The sequence below is a fragment of the Labrus bergylta genome, chromosome 6 (assembly GCF_963930695.1).
Source record: "Labrus bergylta chromosome 6, fLabBer1.1, whole genome shotgun sequence".
Taxonomy (NCBI): Eukaryota; Metazoa; Chordata; class Actinopteri; order Labriformes; family Labridae; genus Labrus; species Labrus bergylta.
In genome coordinates this window covers 4814145-4831440 of record NC_089200.1, presented here as the reverse complement: position 1 = coordinate 4831440, position 17296 = coordinate 4814145, and the positions used below count along the sequence as shown (strand labels likewise).

The 17296-nt window shown below is 41.3% G+C and overlaps 1 protein-coding gene across 1 annotated transcript in view; it reads left to right on the top strand.

Moving 5' to 3' along the window:
* The first annotated feature begins 7328 nt into the window (after positions 1 to 7328).
* The window catches only part of raver2 (ribonucleoprotein, PTB-binding 2), a 98180-nt gene continuing 88212 nt past the window's right edge, over positions 7329 to 17296 (top strand). The window contains exon 1 of the mRNA XM_065955601.1: positions 7329 to 7706. Within this exon, the coding sequence (XP_065811673.1) occupies positions 7359 to 7706 (348 nt within the window). The 5' untranslated portion in view covers positions 7329 to 7358. The remainder of the gene's footprint in view (positions 7707 to 17296) is intronic.

The window sequence follows — 17296 nt, the reverse complement described above, 5'->3', positions numbered from 1 at the left end:
GTCTAAATGTTATGGCTGATCGGTGTATATGCCTATTTTAAGAAAAGGTCTAATGTGCAGGGAAGTGAGTTATTTCTCCTTGAGTTGGGGAGGAAGTTTAACTCACCCCACATCTCTTCTTCCTGTCTAGCTGTCGCCATGTTTCATCAACCTGATCAGTTTGTCAGCGTGCACCCAACCCTCCCCCTACATGTCCCTGTTTTTGTCTCTTCCTCACTGTCAGTGTTTCTCCTCCACCCCTCCATCTCCCCCCTCACCCTCTTTTTCATCCCGAGCTGTCTGCTGCTTCCTGCCAGGGAATCGCTGTGAATTAGAGCACCGAGCTCACTGTGTCCAAGCACCCTCGGGTCATTTCAGTCAGACCTCGCTCTGCCAACTGGTACAGCAGAGATGCACTAGCAGCAGATTTTGTGCAGTCAAGAGTCCCAGTTTCCCAAATGCATCTTGACCCTGTAATCATCTTACGTCTTCCATGTAAGCAATTTTAAAGCACTCTGAGATCTCTTTGATAGACAATGCTTTCTATAAAGTCATCTGAGTTCAGCTACAAAAAAAAAAGATGGACAAAATACCTTATAACCAAATATGAAAGGGATTTGGTCACAGTGTTCTACTTAAAGAAGAAACATTGCAAACCACAAGTAAAAACTTCAACTATTTCCAGGGCTAAAAACAGGTAATTATTGTGTTTAAAAAAGACGCAACTTTCTCATTACCTACTCGACTTGCTGGCCACATAAAGGAAACTTACCCTGGCTGATGGTGAAAATGATTCTTATGACCACAGTAATTAGGACATGAGTGGACAGGGAACCCTTGTGAATATTGTACCTGTGGGTTTAGGTCAGATTTTTTTAGTAGGTCACATGTCCCTTAATCTCTTCTCTGGGAGAGGACAAATGAGGTCACAGCACCACATCTCATCTGTGGGCATTTATGAGCACAGACTCATACATGTAGGACAGAACAATCCTGTTGCCCTTGACAGCTTTTTGAAAAATGTATTAAACATGAAAAAGTATATATTGAAGGAGTCTCTGTAAGGAAATGATCTACAGAGGAGACCATGAGCTAGAAGATTGTGTATTTATAATGTTTTTCTTTTATGCCTGTGAATGTTTCCACCCAGTCGGTGTCAGACAAAGAATTCACAGTCTGCAGACAATTTACTCACAGGAGCTTTGAATGAAAAACTTCTTACAAAGAACAGGGTTTTCTTCAAAGGGCTGACATATGGCTGCAGTTTTACCAATGAGCTATAATAAGTAACTGCAAACACTGACACAAGCAGAGCAAGTCGGTCAACATGTATTTAGGAAAATTAATATCTTACAGTGATATATGTTTTATGCAACAAAAACAAATCTGCAAACATTGAAACTTTAAGAGTGTTGTAAATTGGCCTTTTAGTATAGGCCACACTTGTAGCCAGGCCATTTAAAGCTTTAGTGTTTTCAGAAGAAAAATCTCATCCTGCTTTCCTTTGACACTCAAACTTGGAGCTCATTGTGAATCTATTATTGAGGAAAGGTAAAGAAAGGCTGTTTAGGCACCTACCCGACGGCAGGGTTGACAGGCATATAGGATAACTTTATAAAAATAATCAATCTTCTGCCTGATTGGTCTCGTTTGCTTTTGTGGATTTTCTTTACAAATGTAACAACAACCTTCCTCTGTATACAAATATACATTGTTATCCATTCATCTCTCTTTATTAAAATGTTCTTTTAAGATCTGGGCCTCATAAATCATTGAATACATCAGACGTAGAGCCTGCTGTTCTTTTTATATCTCTCCCTGTATTACAGACAGGATTTTCAAAAAAAATGTCCTTAATCCTATTGCACAATCACACAGGATATACACACATACACTTGTGCTCACCATCAACTCCCACACACACTTTTCAATTTAGGGTTCATCCCCCCCCTCTCTCTCCTCCTCTTCTCTCCCATCCTCACGCCTACATGGACTCATCCCAGGTGCTTGCTTTTGCCCGTTTAGCCACTCTGGCCACCCACGCCTTCACACTCTCAGTCCCAGCAAACAGCAGCAAGCAACCCCCCACCAACCCCCCCACCAACCCCCCTCCACCCACTGCTTTTTTTTTTTCTTTTCCTCTGTCTACTCCCACCCACTCCAAACGGCTGTGAATCACTGGCTGACACGCAGAAGCACCATCAGGGCTCTTGTGTTTTACATGCAGAGGGGACGAGCATCTCTCTTTTTTCACTCGGCTTGTGAAGCGCATCCCATTCTGATGAGGGTTGACTTGCACATGGGCTGTGAAAGATACAGAGTTTGTGTGACTGTGTGGGGAAGCTGACATGAGTTAATACAGGTGTGTGTGTGTGTGTGTGTGTGTGTGTGTGTGTGTGCGTGGCATGCATTTGTGCATTTGGCAACCGAGGGGAACAAATTAATTGTCCTCTCATGGAAACGTTGTTTTGCACCTTAGCGGAGTGATTCATGCGTCGACCAAAATCCGCCTGTACGAGTGACAGGAGAGTCCTATAGCTGCCTTTTCAGAGAACCGACTGCTCAATGATTCATGTCCCCCAAATCTGTCAGGAGGCGGCAGCCATTGTTTGAGCAGCACTTACATCCAAGTCTGACTTCTCTACAATGTTTATCAAGTGGAGAAAATGACTGGTGCGGATGATAGCAGCTGAAAAGGAGTCGTCATTGTTACATGCAGTTGACGGCTGCTGATATTGGCCTCAAACAGCTGCACTGAAACATCAGACTAGAAACATTGAGACAACTCCACACCTGTGATAGTCATTTGTCTTAAAGGCTTTATATGTGATTTTTTGATCCAGCAGATGTCGCCCTTGAGCACCAGCATGAAACCAAAACAACTCGCGCTGCATTGTTGTGTTAGCATGCTAATGCTAGCGATCTTTATTCTGCTCGTATCTTCACACTGCATGTAAATTTACCTGAAATGAGCGTGATCTAGAAACACAGTTAAGCAGTGAGTACAGTATGTTATTCTTCTTTTCTCTAGTCCCTCAATTAAACAACTTTTATACGTGAGGGGAGGAGTCAGCCAGCCGTCCGGGCGATGTAAACAAAGTGAAGATAGGACTCTGAAAACTCTGAAAACATCACAGACAGTGGGACTCGGGTGTTACACCCATTGTAGACAGTCATGACTCACAGAGTTATTTTCAGAGGATATACTTGATTTCTATTATATTTAAGGGTGAAAAATCACATATAAAGCCTTTAAGAGGACTTTTTTTAAGACTTATTTTGAACCTATCAGCTATTGTCTGGCAAATATATATGCTTCTGGGAGCAGGGGAAAACTTCTTGGTAATTCTGGTGCAGCCAGCTGGTCCACATCAAAAGACTTCCAGTCAAGGCTTCTTTTTCCAAGCGCTGCATTGATTACAGCCCAAGTGCTGTTCATCTGTTTTAGGTGAATCTCAGCTTAATAGTACATTGTGGGTTCTTCACTTTCAGTATACAGATTCACTATGCTGCGGCTGCATGAACCCATAAAGGAACCCGTTTCCTGATTTACTTGCTGTGAACAGATCTTGAGCTGAATCATCATTTCTGATGCATAGCAGTTGGGAGTTGGGAAATCGCTGATTGGCTTTTGCAACATGAAAATCAAACATTGTTCGCTGAGATGTTTGATTCAGAACAGATTTTTTAGTTGCATTTTGAAGCCAATGGGAGGCTATATAGATGTCTTTAATGGGATTTATGTTCTGGCTTCTTTGAGTCTCCATACAGCCTGTTCTTCTGAATACACCACAGCCTGCTGATACTTGATTGGTAAATACTACTCGGGCTGAAAAAATGTCCAACACTTAAAATCAAGATCCACATTTCTTTGTAGGATCATGTATCGAGAGTAATATAAAACCAATGTGAGCTAAGTCAGAAATTCACAGAGAAGCACCAGTCTACCCAAACATCAGGAAACTAAGAGTTATTCCTCTGTGTGTTCTGGTTCAAAAAAGTATACTAGACAACGTTCACAAAAAAAAGTGTTGTCTGTAAGTAAGGTGTGACCTTAGTTATTTATTGAGGTGCCATTTGCTTCAAACCTGTCCTAGATAATTAATACACTGACTGTAAGAATCTCATACAGCCTTGATTAAATAAATACAAAGTACCACTTGAACTTTCTATTAGGCTGCAACAAACACCTTGTCTCTATTGAATAACTTTTCTACTAACATGAAGACTGAGTTCATTGTAATCTCCCAGAGCCTGATAGTGGAACATCACCAAATGTGTTTCATCTCCTAAGCAACAGTTCAAAACCCAAAGATACAATATTCAGCTTCACCTTTTTAGAAAAAAATAATTTCCTGTTTCTTCTTCTAATGTCTATTTTAACAAGTAGTGCAGCTGCATTCAAACATCCCCAATGTCTTTCAAAAAACTAAAACATAAAAGTTTGCATTTGTACGGAAACCCTTATGGACATGCATCCATACATTTAATTTACAAAACTTTTCAGTTACTATGAGTAATTTCTCTTTTTTTCTCCAAGATCTTGACTTATTTATCTTCATATAGCGACGCTTGTTGTCCCACGATAATGAGCTCATTTCAGGTTTATCAAGATCTTCAATTATTTTCCTTGTTATGACTAAACTGTTCAGATTCATTTTTCTCATTATCTTGAGATAAAATCTTGTTTCTTTGTGATGAGGGTATTTGATGATTTAGAAAGCAAAACAAGGGAATGGTCACTGTGATAGGCCTCACCATGACATGCTGCCATCGCCCACACTGATCAGGATAGTTGAGCCTATTTCTACGGATTTTGTGTGCTTTAAAGTCTTTAAATGTGATTTTTCACACTTAAATGTAATATAAATCAAGTATATCCTCTGAAAATAACTCTGAGTCATGACTGTCTACAATGGGTGCAACACCCGAGTCCCACTGTCTGTGATGTTTTCAGAGTTTTCAGAGTCCTATCTTCACTTTGTTTACATCGCCAGGACGGCCGGCTGACTCCTCCCCTCGTGTATAAAAGTTGTTTAATTGAGGGACTAGAGAAAAGAAGAATAACATACTGTGCTCACTGCTTAACTGTGTTTCTAGATCACGCTCATTTCAGGTAAATTTACATGCAGTGTGAAGATACCAGCATGATAAAGATAGCTAGCATTAGCATGCTAACACAACAATGCACCGCAAGTTGTTTTGGTTTCATGCTGGTGCTCAAGGGCGACATCTGCTGGATCAAAAAATCGCATATAAAGCCTTTAAAAAAACTCAGAGGATACATTATAAATAATCATGGGGAAACAGAGTGAATAAAATGTATGGATGCATGATGTCCACTTAGGGCTTTCGTACATGTTTGTCTTTTTGGAGATCCAATGCGCCCTCATACAGGTGTTCATTATTGTGATGGAGCACGGTTTCAATTTGCAGGACATGTTTGTGACTTGGATTTTTTAGCACCTTTAATACTAATATATGACGACATGTTTAGTCATTGCACTCTCGTCCAAACTGTTTGTGATGTCATAAAAATGTTCTTTTCTTTGGCCTTCGCACTCTGCAAACACTCGAGTGTAAGCCTGGTTGAAGCATTTATACAAACAGTTCATATACAGTCGGCGGGTTTCAGTTCCACTGGTTCAACCACTTGGCAATGTGAGATCATTTTCACCCACTGACAACTGTGATTGTCTGGAATCTCGATCTGCCAAGAAAGGCTTCACACAGATGGTGAGAGAGAGAGAGAGAGAACACGGAGGATGGATGATGGAGCTTGATTTCACCCTCTCCTCTTACAGACCTTGGCATAATCACGCAGTAAATATTTCTTTAGTGGGTTGATGTGTTCTTGCTGACATGTTTGTGGGCCTACATGAGTGTGAGTGCGTCTTAAGAGTGTGTCTGTCGGCAACGCACGCAGCCTGCGGAAGCACATATACGCATTGTGAGGACTCGGCGGGGAGCTCTGTTCCCTTTGTGTGTGCCAGGAGCAGCTTTCCACCCACGGTGGGCAGGCAGGCAGGCAGGCGGGCTCGGTTGGTTGGCGCCTAGTTTGGCATTCACTGGATGACTATGGTAGAAAGCAGGGAAGGCACACAGCCATTCATGGTAACATTATGCACATTGGGAAACAGGAAAGCTGTGGTGGTTAAGAGATATTCTCCAATGAACGCCTCCCTCGCTCTCTGTCTCTTGAAACAAAAGAATAGATGTGTTAATTAGGCTTTAGAAGAAAAATAAAAAACTGAATTCCTCTTTAAAGGCTTTATATGTGATTTTTTTTGATCCAGCAGATGTCGCCCTTGAGCACCAGCATGAAACCAAAACAACTTGCGCTGCATTGTTGTGTTAGCATGCTAATGCTAGCGATCTTTATTATGCTGGTATCTTCACACTGCATGTAAATTTACCTGAAATGAGCGTGATCTAGAAACACAGTTAAGCAGTGAGTACAGTATGTTTTTCTTCTTTTCTCTAGTCCCTCAATTAAACAACTTTTATACACGAGGGGAGGAGTCAGCCGGCCGTCCTGGCGATGTAAACAAAGTGAAGATAGGACTCTGAAAACTCTGAAAACATCACAGACAGTGGGACTCGGGTGTTACACCCATTGTAGACAGTCATGACTCACAGAGTTATTTTCAGAGGATAGACTTGATTTATATATTTAAGTGTGAAGAATCACATATAAAGACTTTAACCATTCACTGTCAAGAATGTACAGACGATAGTCCACTTCCTAGACTGAATGTGAGGTTAATTCACACCGTTTTTATTTGCTTTAAATCTGGGGAGAAGTAGGATCCCTTCAAAAATAATTAATATTCCACTTAGACTGATAACAACCTTCACAAGCACTAGGTTGTAAAAAAAAAAAAAAAAAAACTACGTGACGTCCTGATGTTTGAACTGACGGTCCTTCTTCGGCTTCCATACATTAGTCAGACAGATGGGGTCGCCAGGAGTCCACAAGGAGCAAACTAACAGCCAGGCGTAAACATTTCAACAAGTAGCCCTCTCTCATGTGTTTGCAAAGTGCCTCTTCCTATTTTACCTTAAGATTAAAAACTGAAGAGGAAAAAAAAACAAGTTTTCCTGATATATATAAATATATATTAACGAAAAATAAATTGAATGTTGATTCCAAGAACAAAACTACAAGCTGTAAAATGATTGAATGAGTTTTGAATTTAATTTTAAAATAGGCCTTTATTTATTTCATTTTATTGTTTTCTTTTCGCTCTTCAGCTGACACACCTCCCACCTGCTCTCGCTCTCTCTCTCTCTCACACACTCTCTCTCTCTCTCTCTCTCTCTCTCTCTCTCTCTTCCACTCACTCACTTCCCTCACACTTTTCACTCTGCTACCCAAGATGGCGGCAGCCCCATCCATCCAGCCGCCGAGCGTTCACTCTTCTCTAGCCGGGGAGAGCGCACTTTCTCCGGAGATGGATAGCCCTGAGAGCCGGCAGCCGGAGGATGAGGAGGCAGCAGCAGCGGCGGCGGGGGGAGCGGCGGCGGCGGCAGCGGCAGCGGCGGCGGCGGCGGCGGCAGCAGCAGCAGCGGGGGGAGCTCAGCCCTCAGACTCGGGGATTAGTGTCCGGGACCTGCCGGACCTGGAGCCGGAGGAGATCGAGAAGCGGCTGGCCAAAACTCGTCAGGAGCTGAGCAACAGGAGGAAAATCCTTATGAAGAACCTGCCGCCTGACACCACGAACCAGGTACACACAAGAGAAACTGCAGGGGGAAGCAGAGTGGGTCACTTCGCTTTCAGGTTTCACTCTGACTTTTTGTAAACCGGGGGTGCTCAAAAGTTCAGTTTGCACTTTTAAATAGACTATGGTTAAAGAACTGTTTCCCAAAGCTTTTTACTCTTTAATTTTCAAAGTAGGAGACATGGTAAATTAAACTTTACCTGGAAATATCAGCACAAATATTCTTTTTATGTAGCCTACTTCAAAATAATGTGACATTTAAATCTGAATCATTTTGTTTCTAAATGAGTTTTTGCAAACGATATCACAGGTTTACAGGTTTGCTGTCCTGACAACCATTGCATGGTGAAGTAAATATATCAGTGCACCTATATAACACTGAAACAGCTACATTACTGGATATTTTAAACATACTAAAGCTGTGCATTCAGATGCACAATTTCTATTTGATGCAGTCATCTGTTTTGTTCATGCAATCATCATTCTTGTAACTTTTGCAAGCCAACATTTTATATGCAACTCGATCGCCTTGGCATTAGCTGACTTATAATCAATGCACAGTTAAAGTTTTCGCTGATGGGGTTCTTGCTGGACAGATATTGTTTTGAACATTGTAAACTTGAGTATCCCAGATTTTCATACTGCCAGCACACGAGTGGTAGAGTCCATGATTTGTGTTGGCACAAGCCGATTTATCTGTCTTGTTTATTGCTCATAGGAACTTTGTCGGCATGTTTCTCGTCAAAGAACAACAGAGTGACATCACTGTATATATATCTTAAAGACCTTTTCTGTCTCCCCCACTCCTGAGTGTCGTTCATCACTCGTGTCAGGCTGCGAGCGTTCATGAGGCGGAGGAGCTGATTGTGTCCCTTCATGGCTGAAGCCCCAAAAACACTCTTAGAAAGAAGAACCTGCACTCTGCCTGAAGTTTGTGTGTGTGTGAGGAGAGGAAAGGAGAGTGAGACGGCATTGTGTGTGAGGAATGAGAATCGGAGGGGAAAGAGAGAGACGAAGCAGCAGAAGAGGAGTGTCTTCTCCTCTGTATATTTTCCATGAAATGCATGTGCCAGAAGGAGTGTGATGTGTGTGTAGTGAGCCCGAGCAGCAGAGAGAGTCTGCAAGGAGCCTGCTCAGCTGAACACAGCCACATGAATTCATTCATTTAAAGGAACAGTTCAGGTAGTTTTACTGATGAACTGACATTAGCTCTGACCGCGTAGTGTGTGTGTGTGTGTGTGTGTGTGTGGATGTATCTCAGCGATCTGACAACTTGTCAGAAGAAAACAACAAAAACATTTTGAATTCATAATCGGAAACCAAATATATTGAAACCATTTGGAATAGAGTATAAACATTGAAGCACATAAAAAGCTGCATTGTTGTTATAAATGCTCAAATGCATTGTGTTTATCATTTTCCTTATTTCCCCAACATAATTTTAATCTTCTAAAATGCAGTCTGTTAACTTTCTCTGTTATTTGATCACAAATTAAATATTTATTTGACATACTGGATGAAAAGAATCATTTGAAAAAGTAATAATGGGCTTTTTTTTCTTCTTTTAAGATACAAAAAAAGATGAATTGATTAATGTCAAGGATATTAAAAAATGAATTGGTATTTGAAATAAAAGCCCTTTGCAGCCATATTTGTGCATGTGCATATAGGGATGTGAATCTTCAGCCTGTCTCTTGCCTGGTTCCTCTACAGGAATCCAGTGATGCTCATACAGCCCCGTGTTGACATAACACCATCTTAATAGTATAAGGTTAGACATTTATGACGAAAGGAAAATCCTTGTCGCTGTCTTATATAACCAGTCTGATGAGCCCGGCCACGCCCAGCAGACTCCCATCGCCCATTCCCCTCATACCCACTGCCCCATTAGTGAACACTGTAACGCAGAGTGTGTGTGTGTGTGTGTGTGTGTGTGTGTGTGTGTGTTAGTGAGTCCGTGGTGCGCTGTATCAGATATATGGCCCTGCTGACAGCTCTCATCTCAGAGAGGAGTGGGGGGATGGGAACAGCGGAGAGAAGAGGAAGAGCGCACGTAAAGAAGAAGGGATGGCGAGACGGAAGAGTTAAAGGAAGGATGGATGAAAGAGGAACGAGTTTTTATCAAATGTATCCATCTCTTTATGTTTCCCTAAAAGACATCAGTAGCATTTTTACTGAATTAAAAGTTCTCATTTGGATCTACTTACCCAGACTAAATTAGTTTGAATAATTAATTGAAATAATAAGTTTGAAAGATTTGTGACTAGAAAGCAACTAAAAGTTAAGGGCTGGGAAATGCATGGGTTACCCACGATATGATGCAATTTGATGCAATTACGATATGATTTGATACGATGTGGCGATCCTAGCCCACGCTACATTATTGTCTTAATACAGCAAGCTTGTTGAAAATCATATAACGATACAGCACAATATCTGATCCACTGAAAAATATAAACTGCCTGAAATATAAACTGCACAAAAGAGGGCGGCTGTGGCTCAGTTGGTAGAATTGTCGCCTCTCAGCCAGAAGGTCAAGGGTTCAATCCCCACTTGAGCAACATGTGCGATGTGTCCTCGGGCAAGACACTTAACCCCACATTGCTCTTGCTGCTTCGGTGGCGGTGTATGAATGGATTAGTGTTGTACTTACTCTCTGATGTACGTCAGCTTGGATAAAAAGCGTCTGCTAAGTGAATTGCAGAAAGACATTTCCGTTCTCCTACTGTCTTCTTTTTTTTCCTTCTGTCAACGTCTTTTGCCAATTTACTGTTCAGTTCATGTTTCACTCGTAAGTGCCACGATGAGAAGTCAGGAAGTGGTGACACGGGGTCAGATTAAGGAAATCTGTTTAGAGTGCCGTTAGACACTGGCAATAGGATGATTGTATCACACGAGTCAGGACGATGATGTATTGCCAAATCATGTCCTCCTATTCCCGAAAATGCTATCAGTAGTAATTTAGTGAATAAATATTTCTCTCCATGTGCTGAGTGTGTGGCCCCTCTAAAAACTTCTAACAGAGCCCGTGGCCTCACACGCTCACTGACCACCGGGCACCGCGTCCTGCTCGGGTCAGAGCGAGTGTCGATCAGGTAAACTTGTCTTTTCCTCATCTCTAAGTTTCAGCAAATGACAGCAACATTAAGTGGGAGTGCTCTCCTGCAGCGCGTCTCTTTCTGTCGCTCTGGAGCATAAGCGTTGTGCTGGAGTGGATTTGCATCTCCATTTCAACAAGTCTACCTGCTTGAAGGTGTTTATATAGATGTCTCACTTGTTTTAAAGATAGGGTTGGTATTGTAAGATATCCACACATTTGGTATATCCGTTAAAACAGTCTTAACACCCGGCAGCAATCAATAAATCATGTGCTCTCACAGTGGTTTGCCGCTGCCGGAGGTATTTCATGACTACCAGGAGGATGGTAGAGAAAGCTCAACTCCATGGTTACTCGTAACTGTTCACCCTGCTAAAGAGGGCAACAACAAAAAAAGGTCAGAAGCAGAGAAGGCTGCGACGAGAAAGAGTGTAGATCAAGCAAGAGGACAAACCAGATTAAACATTAAAGCTCTTCAGCGATGGAAACGACTGAGGGAGTTGAAGTCTGAAAAGTGACAGCACGGTTGCTGTTGCCACGTTTGTTTTTTAACATTCAGTATGATAATGTTAGGTGTGTCATACCGCTGAACAAGACAAGAGGTAAATGTATGTAACACATTCTCTTTTACAAATAAATCTTTCACAATAAAACTCCCCTCCTTTTAAAGGCTTTATATGTGATTTTTTGATCCAGCAGATGTCGCCCTTGAGCACCAGCATGAAACCAAAACAACTTGCGCTGCATTGTTGTGTTAGCATGCTAATGCTAGCGATCTTTATTATGCTGGTATCTTCACACTGCATGTAAATTTACCTGAAATGAGCGTGATCTAGAAACACAGTTAAGCAGTGAGTACAGTATGTTATTCTTCTTTTCTCTAGTCCCTCAATTAAACAACTTTTATACACGAGGGGAGGAGTCAGCCGGCCGTCCTGGCGATGTAAACAAAGTGAAGATAGGACTCTGAAAACTCTGAAAACATCACAGACAGTGGGACTCGGGTGTTACACCCATTGTAGACAGTCATGACTCACAGAGTTATTTTCAGAGGAGATACTTGATTTATATTATATTTAAGTGTGAAAAATCACATATAAAGCCTTTAAGCTGTTGAAATGCTTTTATTATGAAAAGGTTATATCAGGAAATGTGGTGTCTTCAGCAGTGGCTGAACACACTTCTGCAGGAGAGCAACAAAAACTTACAACCGCACACAGATTCAGTTACGAGCTGCTGAGATCTAAATGCACGGTGACTTTTAATAACATCTTCCTCTGGTCTCACACACAGAAACTATACAATCAAACAGGCTCGTCTGAGGGGGGAGGAAAGGGGGGTCGTAGTGCGTGAATGTGATGTTTCAGTAAATCAAAGCACATGGTGTAAACATTTTTCTGCACTAGAGAATGCCAAATGTGTGTTTGAGAGGGTACGCATGAGGAAGTTACTCTCCAAGGACTTCTCTTAAGTTCTTTAGTTAGTCAGAATTTCAAAGAAATACACTTAAGCTGAATGTGTATGTGCATGTTTTATGTTTCTTTTTGACACCTGTGTGTGTTTGTGTGTGTATGTATGTGTGTGTGTGTGTGTCAGATCAAGCGTGCATCTATACAGGTGTACTCAAATAGGTGTAAATGTCACAAAACAGCATGTGCCTGAGCTGTTCTCCTTCCACCCACTTCCTCCTTTTGCCATACATGCTGAGATGCCTGTGTGTGATACTGTGTGTGTGTGTGTGTGTGTGTGTGTGTGTGTGTGTGTGTGTGTGTGTGTGTGTGTGTGTGTGTGTGTGTGTGTGTGTGTGTGTGTGTGTGTGTGTGTGTGTGTGTGTGTGTGTGTGTGTGTGTGTGTGTGTGTGTGTGTGTCAGGAGCAGATGTTCATGAAATCCTCCCCTCCTGACTGTGGGCAGGCTTCATCACCTTCATCACTTGTGCACACACGTTGTTGTGATTTATGTTGTATGTTTATGATGTTCACTGTGGAGTCCGTGCCGCTGTTTGTGAAGACGTTTCACCGCTGTCATTAAGATTCAACGGTTTGACTGAATAGTGCGAGTATCACCAGGACTGACCAACAAGCCCATTCACTATTTAGTTATTGAAGAGTTGTTTTTGGGACATGCTTACCTTTTATTTGAGAGCACAGTCGAAGAGAGACATTAAACGTTTGGAGGAGAGAGTGGGGGATGACATGACTAAAAAGGGCTGAGATTCGGAATCAAACCCACGGCCACTGGGACGAGGACTATAACTTCTGTACATGGAGCATGCTCGCACTAACCGCTGAGCTTTACAGGTGCAGATAGTGTATTTTTACAGTTTTGATACGGACTACTTTCAATTAAATTAAATTCAACCTTTATTTATACTCGAAAGATCATTGAGGGGCAAACCCTCATTTACAATGACATCGAGTCATTACAGAAATAATTAGAAAACAGACATTAAATCAAAAAGAAAAACGGGACAGATAATACAAGACTGCTAAAATCAGTCTAAAAAAGGCAAAAATGTACTAAGATAATTAAGCAAGTACAAAACTGCAATAAATAAGAGGCTGGGAGGCTTAAAATCAGGTTTCTAAAATGCCCAAAAAGTAAAAGTTAATTTCTCTCAAGAAGATGCTATATGTCGTTCCAAGAGTCCGGTGCAGAATAAGAAAAAGCAGATTTTCCCAGTTCCGATCTGACTCGAGGAACATTCAACAGTAAACGTCTTGAGGAACGTGTCTGGTAATGCGCAGTGGCTATAGTTCAAACATTTAGGTCACTTCATGTAAGAGGCAAGATAAGGAACTTAGTTTATAATGTTCTGTAAATGAGTTTAGCTTGGTGGTAGTGTAGATGAGGACGGCAGAGTGTTAAGGTGTATTTCAAATATGTGAAATATTATTTATTATAAAGTAACAGCATTTTTTTCAGTATCTGTATTAAGAATCAGAAAACAGATGCAAAATCAGACATAAAGTAACCAGACTGTTAGGCTGTTTGAAAAAGCCGTTCACGACTTTGCATTGATTTGAATCAGATTTAATCATAGACATTTCCTTTAAGCGGCTGAAAAACACAATATTAACAGCATATATTTGACTGACATGTCGTGATTGCTTTAATGGAGTTACAAAGACTGGATAAAAGGTTCAGGAGCGACCGAGACAGACGGTAAAATGCATTGACCAGACGAGTACAAGAAGGTTGTCTGTGGACTAATGGGATAAAAGGTTAAGGGGAAATAAAGTGTGTGTGTGTGTGTGTGTGTGAGAGAGAGAGAGAGGAGTACTGAGGTGTGAAGGCCTTCCTGGTTAAACCTGTACCTTTTCTTTTAAAAGAGACATTTTCACTTTCAGTTAGAACATTACTCGCTGTCTTTCCTTGTTGTTCCTGCTTCTCTTGACTTTCTCTCAGTAGCTTAAAGCTGAGTTTCCACCTAAAGTTCTCAGAACTTTTAGTCCCTGGGTCTACTTTTCAAAGGACTACAAAGTGATCTCAGTCCATTGTTAGGGTTTGTGTTAAGGTATTAAGTCGCGTAATAAGGCAAATTTGTCAGCTGACATTTTAAAGAATCTTATGAAAGCTGCAAGTGTCAGACATATTAGCAATGATCCGCACTGAAAGTCCCACCCCAAAAGAACTCGGTATGCCTCCCAAAGGTCTCTGGTCCCTGGGAAAAGTTCCTTTGGTGGAAACACACAAATATATCCATATAAACACCTCAAGCAAAAGAAAATAAAAACAGGCCAATCATTTGAAATGAGGTAGTTTAAACCTTCTCGCACAAAATTGTTGCCATACTTAAATGTGATTTTGTTCTTGCTGCGGTCCTTGAGCATGCCGTATGTCTTGCCATAGATATGTTGGGATGCACTTTGTTGGGAATCTGTGTTGAAGGCAACATGCAGTTAGCTGTTGCTTGGTTAAAGAGATACTTCACCCGTTGAAACATGAATCTGTATTGACTTTGGGTCATATATGTAGAAATGTGAAATACATTTTGAAGTTGGTGCCTTCTTGGCTGAGAAAAGGCAGAAAGTGTCTTTTTGGCTCATGTGGATGAAAGACACCAAATCCCAGAATGCACAGCACCGCAGGCCACTCCCACTAAGGTCCTCGATTTCAGAATCAGAATCAGAAATACTTTATTAATCCCAGAGGGAAATTCGATCGTTACACAAGACCGGCCTGTTGGCAGCAGCCGTCTCACCGCTATATTTATATTTTTTTCACCATTATCATCTTTCTCCATAGAGCCTGTTAGCATAGCTTCCAAGCAATATGGCGGACGTTAAGTTTGGATTCTGGGAGTGAGTTCCCACCCACTGATCTGGGATTGATCTGTAGCTTCAGTGGTCAAAAATATGAGGAACTAGCGTTGTAGTTTCACCCCGCTAACCGCAACAGCTTCCAGTGACGCAAAAATCATAATTATGCGTCACTGGAAGCTCCTTTTCAGACTTACAAATACAAAGATTTCCCATCTCAGGGGAAAATGAGGGCGGGATGCACGACCATTCAAAGATACTACCAGGTTTCTAATGATACAAAGCTTAATGCAAATGGGTGAAGTATCCCTTTAAGAGCAACACACTAACGGTCAGTACTGCTCTGAAAAGACGATAGATGTCCATTTTCAGGGAGCTGATCAGTTGGTGCCTCAGGTGTGTTTGAACGGCTGAATGGGTCGGTGCTGAAAGGAAGTCCTGGAAGAAGAAAAAAAGCCATCCTATAGGAATCATTATTGTCGCACAGCTGTTGGAATGAAATGCACCAGGGCATGTAGACACCAGACTGTATCAGATCAGATCCAATAAAAGAATTTGACTTTGAAATCTTCTGTTGGGATTAAATCTGTCAGAAAAACAAAGATTTTAATGAAGCTAAGCCATTGTTGGATTCATTTATGAGATCAATCAGGCGTAGGGGTTCAGGATTCTGCAGGAGACGAGAGCCTCCATCAGCTGATTGGAGCCTATTACAGATGTGTTTGTGTTTGGTTTAACTGTTTCCTGTTATGAGCAGAAATGGAAACTTTCTTAAGGAACATAATATACAGAAAACAAATCTACTCTCAGCACGGTCTGCAGCACATGTAGCAGAGCGTTACATCTGAGCAGACGGTAATCTGGAAGTTGGTTGATAAAGTTTACATTTTTGTTTTTAATTGTTATTGAAGGAACGAACCCTACTCTGTAACCTTTCATTGTATTGATGCATTAATTCATGTAGAAAAGGTCTTTTTTTTTATTCAGACTCAAAACATCAGTCCATCAGCTGCCATACCTGGACATTTTCCCCTTCGTAAACTGTATTTTATGTTTGCATTGGTAGGTCTCTGCTGTATCCAAGAGTTCTGGATATCTGTGTTGTGTGTCTGTCCAGGGATTTCTAAGCTCTCTGTGGTTGAGAGGCAAGACTCACCGTTATCCACCTTGGACAATTAGACGTTACTGTAGAGACCTGTTTCAACAAATCTAATATTTATCTCAGTAAGTGTCTGAGGCATGAACTGGGGAGCTGGCTTAGACGTTCAGGTCGAAGCCACAAAACAGTGTCCAATGCATAACGGGAGTTTGGATCCGTTGACCCATTTCCAAATTCACAATGCTCTAAGGATTCTAGTAATCCACATAAATGCTCAGCAACGTCCAGTAAATGTCAAAATATTAAGAAGTTACTGACATTATACTTTGACACGTTGATATGGTCAAGTCTGGCTGTATGGTCACCACAAGAAGCGATGGGACGATCCAGTCTTATATATATATATATAAAAAAACCTTCCACAGTCTCTCTTTGAAGACATTCAGACTGAACGGTAAGAAGTGTCCACAAATCATCTTCAAGACATTCAGACGAGATGAAACTGCTCCTTCTATATTATCTATAATCCAATTCTGACATTTCAGTTTAAAATATTTAATTTGAAAACCATAAAATTATTTGTATGTGAAGCGAATGACTGCAATACCAGGTTTACTACCGCTTTGTGTAGCCTTACACATAATACCAACAACAACAATAACACTATTATTTAGGATAATAAAAAAATCGGAATCAGTATTGGTATCGGTACGTATTAGTCGGAATCGGATCGGAACTGAAAAAAAATTGGTGCATCTCTAACCACAAGCCAATGCTCCACCTGTTGTTCCTTGTAAGGATTCCATACAAATATTCAAAACGCACGTTTTGGCTCCAACAACTACTGTCAAGAGAGGAGGCTCAAATTAGCAATGCCCGACCACCATCCATCAACAACATGAAATCCAGACAGTGGCAGCTCTGTGGGGGGAAAACAGCTCAGTAATGAAAGGTCAAAACAACAATGGAAAGAGTAAACCATGCCAAGTTCCACTTTTGTCACCCAAGAACAAAAAGGCAAACATCCAATCCAGCCGGTGATGACCAGAGTGTAAAAACTGCTCGTAGCTCAACCTGTCGGCTTTCCATTTCTCCTGTGAGATTGCTGAAGGCAGAGTTGAGAGCTCAATCCCATCCAT